Source organism: Gracilinanus agilis, chromosome 2 (genome assembly GCF_016433145.1).
Source record: "Gracilinanus agilis isolate LMUSP501 chromosome 2, AgileGrace, whole genome shotgun sequence".
Taxonomy (NCBI): domain Eukaryota; kingdom Metazoa; phylum Chordata; class Mammalia; order Didelphimorphia; family Didelphidae; genus Gracilinanus; species Gracilinanus agilis.
In genome coordinates this window covers 138,636,252-138,645,651 of record NC_058131.1, presented here as the reverse complement: position 1 = coordinate 138,645,651, position 9,400 = coordinate 138,636,252, and the positions used below count along the sequence as shown (strand labels likewise).

General features: G+C 40.1%; 1 protein-coding gene across 1 annotated transcript in view; it reads left to right on the top strand.

Moving 5' to 3' along the window:
* Nucleotides 1-3,083: 3,083 nt before the first annotated feature.
* BFSP1 (beaded filament structural protein 1) overlaps nucleotides 3,084-9,400 on the top strand; it is a 53,650-nt gene continuing 47,333 nt past the window's right edge. Inside the window, exon 1 of the mRNA XM_044659496.1 lies at nucleotides 3,084-3,445. Within this exon, the coding sequence (XP_044515431.1) occupies nucleotides 3,084-3,445 (362 nt within the window). The remainder of the gene's footprint in view (nucleotides 3,446-9,400) is intronic.

The following is a 9,400-nucleotide window of genomic DNA, read 5'->3' as shown; positions in this document are numbered from 1 at the left end:
GATGCTTGAATCTTGAGTTATAGTTCCTTATTTCTGTAAAGGTTCCTTTTTGGGAACTTCATTCCCATCAGCTACTGCCATAATGTGCTGATGTAAAACTTTTATTATTCAGTACCTATATTTTGGGGTATATGGGGTGTTCAGGGAGGACTAGCACCTCTAGTATGAGGGTTTGCTGAGCTCTTTTCAGGGCTGTTCATCTGCCTTTTACCCAACTCTCACCTGTGACTCCAAGAAGCCACAACTTGTAGAATGGCCACATCCTGGTGAAACTGTTTCTGCAACTGGACTAAACCAGGGTGAGGGTAACCAACACATCTCAAACCAATTAATAACTTAGGGAGATTTCTTTCTTTCTTTTTTTATAATTCCTTTTATTATTATTATTTTTTTAAATTACATGTAGAAATGATTTTTAACAATTGTTTTCTGACATTTTGCCATCCAAAGTCTCTCCCTCCTTCCCTGAGATGATACATAATCTGTTATAGTTTATTTCAGTGCTATCAAACAATACATATTTCCATTAAAAAAAACCTTTACCTTTTACTTAAAATATATAATAAGTATTGTTCCAAGGCAGCATAGTGGTAAGGGCTAGGTAACTGGGGTTAAATGACTCGCTGAGGGTCATAGAGCTAGGAAATGTCTGAGGAACATTTGAACCCAGGACCTCCCATCTCCAGGTCTGGCTTTCTATCCACTGAGCCATCCAGCTGCCCCCCAACTCAGACAGATTTCTGTCCCAAAGACTTCCCCTGGTAGAATGAGCAGATGAGAACAATTCGTTCCAATGGCCATGAAGATAGCCAAAGCAGGCACGATGGGGTGCTTAGAGTTTGGTCAGCCACTGAAGATGTCAAGGCCATCTATTGCATCCTGGGCCATTGCCAGTCATTCTGAATTTTTGTCTCGCCACTGAACTTTAATGATTTTGGAAGAGCAAGTGAGGCCGATGACTTTGTGCTACTCTGCCTCCCTCAATTCATGTACAAGTCAAGACATCACTCTATGATGTCATTGGTCCTTTTTGTTAATAAAGGATGAACAACAATGACAAACAACAGCCTATATCTCAGCTAATCAGCAAGAAGACCCTTCAGAAACTGTACCAATTTTAAAATTCCTCTTTTGCTCTGAACTTTGGAAATAACCTAAGATTTGTAAAACTTTATTCAGTCAGAAAACTTGGTAAACATGCTATTCAAGATTATATCATTCAGTCAATTCCTCTTTATTGCCTGAAAATGCTCTCTATTAACCTTTCTGTTTATTATATGGTACTGTCTGAGATGGCTTTGTGCCCATTTCATTGACAATTGCTAGCCATTGCTAATAAACTGATTGTGCACGGAACTCTTTGACTGTTTCATTTATTCACAAATTTCAATCATTACCATTGATAAGGGATGTAACATTAAGAACTCCCAGAAAAGTTAATCTTATTTTTGTAGATTGGTCTAAGATTTGTGATTCTTATTACTCTTATCATGAAAGTAATGGAACATTTCCTCAGAACCCTTTTTTTTTTTAAAAATTTTATTTTTTTTTAAATCCTTACCTTCCGTCTTGGAGTCAATACTGTGCATTGGTTCCTAGGCAGAAGAGTGGTAAGGGTAGGCAATGGGGGTCAAGTGACTTGCCCAGGGTCACACAGCTGGGAAGTGTCCGAGGTCAGATTTGAACCTAGGACCTCCCATCTCTAGGCCTGGCTCTCAATCCACTGAGCTACCCAGCTGCCCCACCTCAGAACCCCTTTAAAGGAGACTATAAACTAACTGAACTGATCATCAATTGAGAGTAGAAGCTTATGTAGAGAAGTGAAAAATGAAAAAAATTGGGAAAGAAGGGAATTGAGTATTATCAGATCTCAAATTACATTACAAATCATAAAAGTGATCATAAAAGTATTTTAAAGTGGTTGAAAAATAGAAGTTAATCTTTTGAACAGATTAGGTACAAATTATATATTATTATTATTTTTAAAAACTCTTACCTTCTGTCTTGGAACCAATTGATTCCAAGGCAGAAGAGTGGTAGGGACTAGGCAATGGGGGTTAAGTGACTTGCCCAGGGTCACACAACTAGGAAGTGCTTGAGGCCAGATTTGAGCCCAGGAACTCCAATCTCTGAGCCTGGCTCTCAATCCACTGAGCCACCCAGCTGCCCCCAGGTACACATTATTTTAAGGCAAATGATCCTAATAGCTCACTGTCTGATAAAGGGAAAGCACCCAGCTTCTGAGTTGGGGGCCCACTATTAGACCTAAATTCCTGGGAAAATTGGGAAGTAGTTTGGCAGAAATTAGCAAGTTTTATTAATTTTGATTCTTCTTATATCTCAAGCTTACCTAGAATATTTTTTGCTTTGTAAAAAAAAGGGTGAATTAAAAAAATAATTAGTGAGTATCATAGAGAAGTTGACAATCAACAGAGTTCCTGAGACATGCCTAACAGAAGCATTCTGCTTTATTAATGACTGCATTACTGTCCAACATATTTTCTAATGGCATTATAAGAGTTGAGAGAGCTGGACTTCCTTGTCTCTACCTTTCTGTGCATACCAACTTGCCCTCGTTTCCTTCACAATAACCTAACAATGAAACCAATCGCAGCAAAATCCTGCCATTCAGGAAAACAACCGAGGGGGCCTAAACAAATACAGAACAAAAAGCGACTGACCCATGATCTCAATCTAGCCTTTTAATGCTCGGAGCCTCTGCAGGGCACCTGATCCACAGCCTTCTAATCCAGCTTGCAAAAGCCAAAGCCCTCTCTCTTTTATTTTTCATGAGCTCAGGGATGGTGCCGAGGTAGGAACAAAACCTACCCTGCCCAACTGCTGACCTGGTTCTGGAAAGGGAGAGAAGAGTGACGTGGGCACGTGGGTATTTATTTAGAGGGCTGCTGCAATTCGGGCTCTTGGGACAAATGCAGAAAGCCGGGCCTCCAGACAGTGGACTCATCTTGTTCCCCCACCACGCAGGAGTGTCGTATCGGTACCCACAGCAGACCCAAGGAGCCATAGCCCCTGCCCAAGAGAAGGCCAGGGGAAAGGGAGGCCCTTAGGCACCCCAAATAGTCATGTATAGGAGCACCTACCTTCGTGAGACCCGAAAGGAGAAATACGAGCGGGCCGATGAATTGCACGGCTCAGGAGAGCTGAGTAGCCTGGGCCAGGCTCAAGGGCTGGAGCATCTACAGGAACTCAATGAACGCTTTGCCAATTATATCAACTGGGCCAGGGGGCTGGAGCAACGCAATGCCATCTTCCGCAAGCAGCTAGAGACTTTCCAGCGTCTCGATGAGCTGGCTAGCTTGGAGGAGGCATTTTCTGAGCAAATAGAGCTGAACCTTCAGCGAGCAAGGGACCTGGCTATTGACCGGGCCAAGCTGGAGCGGGAGGACAAGGATGCCCAACGGGTACTCGATGAGTTCCGAAATAAGTAAGCTTTGTGGGGATGCACTCAGAATAAGATGTGGCCCCCGGCGGTGGGAGTTATGGGAATACGTCACCCACGACCGTACCTCTGTCCTATGGGGTGGGGAATGTCCACTCTACCACTCACCAATGGCCACACTCAGATATCCTCAGAGGGGATAAAGAGAGAATTCTACAAGTTATTTAGGAAACTGATTTGCAAATTAGTGGAACAAAACAAAACAAAACAAAACATGATACTTTAAATGTTTTCTAGCCATTGACTTTTTTTTGCAAGTATCCAAACCTCTGTACCAAACCAAATCCGGAGTTAAAATTGTTTAGATTTATCATGTATATTAATGATAGAAGACTTGACTTTAACAAGAATCTTTGCCATTGTTTCAGTCATGTCTGACTCCTTTTGGACCCCATTTGGGGTTTTCTTGGCAAAGACACTGAAGTGCTTTGCCATTTCCTTCTCTAGCTCTCTTTAGCGTTTTCTATTGTGTCTCTCAAATGATAGAAATAAGTTACATTTCCCATGATGCCCTTTATTTCTAGTTCTGGTTGTTTTTTTTTTTTAATGTGGTCAGGACAGAGATTCACATGTGTAATATCCAATAAAAAGAGGATCAAATTTCAGTTGACTCTGCTTTTAGATTAATTTTCACAATTCATCAATGCAAGACATATTCTGAGAGCCAAAGAGAAAGGAGAATTGTGCAATTGTCCAAAAGTCCAAAAAAGGTTATCAGGGTAATTTGGGCCCCACATTAATTTTTATCTAATAATTGAGGAAGCAAAATATTTATTTGGTTCTTTAAAATAAAGGTGCTATAAGTTCTTAATTGAGGAAATGCCAGTTTTCATTTTAGCCATTTTCCCTTTCTTTTACTTGGTTCTTTTCTTGTCTTTGTGATTTATTTGAGAATTTCCATTCCTTTACAAATGATCTGGTAGGAAAATTTGTACTTATTTGAAGGGAAAGTTGAAACATGTTTTAAAAATGAAATTACATTTTCATAATATGCCAATCACATTTAATTCATATAATTTGGTTGCATATTCCTCAGGTCAGTTTATAACCAGTCCAAACTAGAGATTAGTTTATTGTTTTTTAAATTTTTCAAAAGGAATTATTTATTGAGAAGGCATAATAACTGCAGTGTTCCCCTCTTGAATATTCCTTCCTTGCACACACAAGGATCCTGGAGTAGAGATTAATTTAAAAAGAAAAAAAAAAGAAAAGAAATGAAGCCCCAAGTCCAGAAATGTTTGTAACCATCATTTGTGAAGCCTACTAACTTAAAAAAAATCCTTTCCTACTGTCTCACTATCAGTCCTAAGGCAGGAAAGTGGCAAAGGCCAGGCAATTGGAGTTAGTTGACTTGTCCAGTGTCATGTAGTTAGGAAGTATCTGGGGCCAAATTTGAATCCAGGACCTCCTGATTCCAGGCCTGGTGCTCTATTTACTGCATTACCTAGCTGGCCTTGAATCCTACTAATTTAAATTTTATTCTATATTTAGTTGGTTAGAGGATTTTAAAAAACAGAATTTTAATATATTTAAGTATTAAGAATTTCTACTGATGGGTTTATAGGTCCAGCATAGACTATATATTTTTTGGTCCAAAATTATAATTTTATCCATATAGGGGATGCTTCCAGGCAGACCATCCCTCCACCCGTGCAGATTCAGAAAGGTTCTGTAATTTTTAATTAAATTAAAAAATCTTTATCTTCAATCTTAGAATCAATACTGTATATTGGTTCTAAGGCAGAAGAGTGGTAAGGGCTAGGCAATAGGGGTTAAGTGACTTGCCCAGGGTCACACAGCTAGGAAGTATCTGATGTCAGATTTGAACTCAGGACCTCCCATCTGTAGGCCTGGCTCTCAATTCACTGAGCCACCCAGCTGCCTCCTACAACTTTTAATTTTAGAGAATTAATTCCTTGAGTTCTCTAGAAATTAGGGACTTGTCCTGGGTCATAATCCAGTACATCAGGGGCAAGATTTGAACCGAGGTCTTCCCTCCAAGGATAATTTCTCTATTCGTTATATCACACTTCTTTTCAGGTTAGATTAGCAAAATGAAATCTGGTATTGAAGTGAGAGTTCAGATTATTTAATAAAACTATCACTTTGGGGATAGCCAGGCGGCACAGTGAGAGAGCCCGGCCTAGAGACAGGAGGAGATACTGGGTTCAAATCTAGCCTCAGATACGTCCTAGCTGTGTGACCCTGGGCAAGTCATTTAACCTCCATTCCCTAGCCCTTGCTGCATTCCTGTCTTACCCTTGATACTAAGAGAGAAGGTAAGGGTTTAAAAAATATTGCTTTTATCTCAATAATCTTGTAGAGGTAGCATGTTTACTACCTGTATAACTTTGGGCAAATCACTTAATTTTCCTTATTCTTACCCTACGGTCACTTATATACTAATTTCAATGCATAGGAGCTAGATTTAGAAGGCACAAATTGGATAGAACACTAGACCTGGAATTAGAAAGACCTGAATTCAAATCCTGCCCTAGATCTTATTGGCTGTGCAACCTTGGGCAAATCACTCCTCTTTTCTTAGACTCAATTTTCTCATCTATAAAATGGGGATAACAATAGAATGAACCTCACAAGGTCTATGTAAGGACAAAATGAGATGACATATGTAAAGTCCTTTGCAAACCTTAAAGTGGGAAATAAATATTAGCCGTTATTATCACCGAGATAATAATAGATGGTGGAGGGACCTAAGACTTTATCCAATTCAACCCCCTCATTTTAGGCAGCTGGTGGCACAGGTGTTATAGTGTTGGGTCTGGAATCAGGAAGACGACTAAAAAAGCAGCCTCAGGGGGCAGCTGGGTAGCTCAGTGGATTGAGAGCCAGGCCTAGAGACAGGAGGTCCTGGGTTCAAATCCGCCTCAGACACTTCCCAGCTACGTGACCCTGGGCAAGTCACTGGGCACCCCCATTGCCCACCCTTACCACTCTTCCACCTATGAGTCAATACACAGAAGTTAAGGGTTTAAAAAAAAAACAGCCTCAGACACTTACTAACTTTGTGATCTTGGCTAGGTCATTTAACCTGTGTTTTCCTCAGTGTCTTCATCTATAAAATGGGGATAATAATAGCACCTACCTTGAAAGGTTTCTGTTAGGATCAAATGAGATAGTATATTTTTTAAAGTACTTAACAACAGTGCTCAGCATAGAGCAGGTACTATGTGAATGCTTCTTCCTTCCTCTCTCCTTCCCATTTTACAAAGAAAAAAATTTGTCCAAGCTTATAGGGGTTGCAACATTGTAGGGCAGAATTTGAACCCAGCTCCTGTGGCAATGCTTTTTTTCACTATAACTTGCTACCTTTATGAGATGATTGAGAAAAACAATAGTTTTTTTTTAAGCCTTTACCTTCAGTCTTAGTAGTAATTGCAAATTTTCTTCCTCTTTCCTCTTTCCTGCCCCTCCTCTACTCCTTGAGAAAGCAAGCAATATAATAATTAATATTACATGTGTGAAGTAATACAGAATATATTTCCATATTGACTGTGAAAAAGGTTCTTTGAAAAAAATTGATAACCTTATTCCAATCCGACTGGCTTTCTTTGCAAACCTTTGCATTTTATTTACTGTATTTAAGAACATTCTGAGCAGGGGTACACAAGTTTCACCTGTGGAGGGGTCCTTGCTCTAAACATGGTTAAGAGCTCCTGAACCAGTCCACTGCCTCCTGGGGTAGATAAGGTAACCCAAGCCTTTATAGGTGGAATGTTTTTTTCCCAATGTTAGTATTCTGCATCCTAGACCCATGACTCTGTTCTTGGACCTCTCTCCCCTCCGTTATGAAATAAAAAGCACCAAATTTAAGTGTATTTGCAAAAATACTAATATACTTTCTTTTGTTAAAGTCCAGTCATCAAAATGAAATGCAGGGCAGCTTGATATAGTGGACAGAGTAGCCTAAGAGTTAGGAAAGCCTGTGTTCCAGTCCCTTCTTCTGACAGATAAAAACTGTGTGACCTCGTGCAAATCACCACAGGCAACTCTAAGGCTCTAAGTTGCAGAGAAGTTGATAAAGCAAGTTCCCATTGGAAGTACCCCCTATGCCATTGACTTTTTAGGTCTTGTTCTTGCCTCCTACCTTGGAAATAAAACCTAAGCACAAAATTCAGAAAATTACCAATTGTATTTCTTCACAGCCGATGTGCTTGCATACATATAGAAACCTGCACTCAGGTGATTTCAGAAGGAGGAACGTTATTTGGGGAAGAGGCATTCCCTCTTAATCTGGGTGGAAAGATTTCCCAAGACACAGTTGCCTTTTCTCAGCAGAATATTTTGCTGAGTCTCCCTCCTCCAATTTCCCAGGCAGGGGCATTTCTCTAGAGTTAGGGAGAGAAACTCCACAGAAACGAGGGGATGTCTGTCTATCAAATTACTGTACTGTGACTTCATCCCTGTGGGTCCTTGCTCCACCAAGGTGGCTATCGTCCTCCCTCTCCACCTGCCCCCTTTGCCTTAATAGTTGGTCTTTCATAAGGGGGGAAAGGGATAAGCATTTATCTAGCACAGAATATGTGCCAGGCACTGGGCTGAGGGCTTTTTACAAATATTATCTCATTTGATCCTCACAATAACCCTAGGAAGTGGTGCTATTATTATCCACATTTTATAGTTGAGGAACTAAAGATTTAAGTAATTTGTCTAGGGTCACCCAGCTAGTAAGTGTCTGAGGCTAGATTTGAATTTAGATTTTCCTGACTCTAGACTCAGTGCTCTAACTACTGTATCACTCTTTGTCTCCATATGCCCTCATAAGATGTAGCCAAAAAAAAAAAAGTATCACTTAGTTGAAACACATTAAGCTGATGGTTCCAGAGTTGATGTTTAGACCCATCTTTTAGACCTGTGTTGGCAAACCTATGGCACGTGTGATGGAGCATGCCGGAGGGGGCTGCTCCCTTTCCCCTCTCTTTGTCTGCCTGAGGACATTTCTCACATGACTCACCCCTCTGCCCAGCAACCCAATAGGAGTGCTTCCTCCCTCCCTGGTCTGGGGTGGGTGGGTGGGGCTCACATGTGGTGTGAGGATTGCAATTTGGGCACTTGGTCTCTAAAAGGTTAGCCATTGCTGCTCCAGACTTTGGACAGATAACCTTTCAAAATGATTGACATAACCTTTGAAAATTCAGAGTCATCTCTGTATCATGTTGAAGTATTTAGAAGAAGACTTTGGTGGACTTGTCATATGTATGACAAGTCCACCAAAGTCTTCCCCTCTCTCTCTCTCTCTCCATATATATATATTCATATATATATATATAATTCTGTATGTATTTTTAACTTTTTGTATATATTTTTGACTTTTGACTGATAACAATAGCTAGTTTTTATATAGTTTTTTAAGGTTTGCAAAGAGTTTTACAAATAATTATAATAATAATTTAGATGAAAAATGAAAAAAAGATATTTAATATTTTATTATATATAAATAAAATATTTTTGATATTTTAAAAATTAATTTAAAAATTCAAACAAAATAAATAATTATTTGCAAGAATTGTAACAACCCTGGGAGGTAAGCGCTGTACTTAATAAGCTCCAGTGGCTCCCTATTACTTTTAGGGGAAAATATAAACTCCTTTGTTCGCATTTAAACCTTTAACTACCTGGCCCCAATGCACCTTTCGAGTCAGATTACATTTTACTCCCTGCACACACTCTATGGTCTAGTGAGTCTGATCTTCTTACTGTTCTTACTGTTCCTTTTTATGGCATTCCATTTCCTGTCTCTGTGACTTTGCACCGGCTGTCCCTCATGCCCGGGGCACCCTCCAGCCTCCCTTCAATTTCTTAGCCTCCTTTAGGGCTCAGCCCAAGTACCTTGTGCACAAAGCCTTTCTTGACTTCCCCCGGCTGCCCATGCCTAGGCACACATGATAGAATGTAAGGGTAAGACAGTCCTGAGGGCGGGGT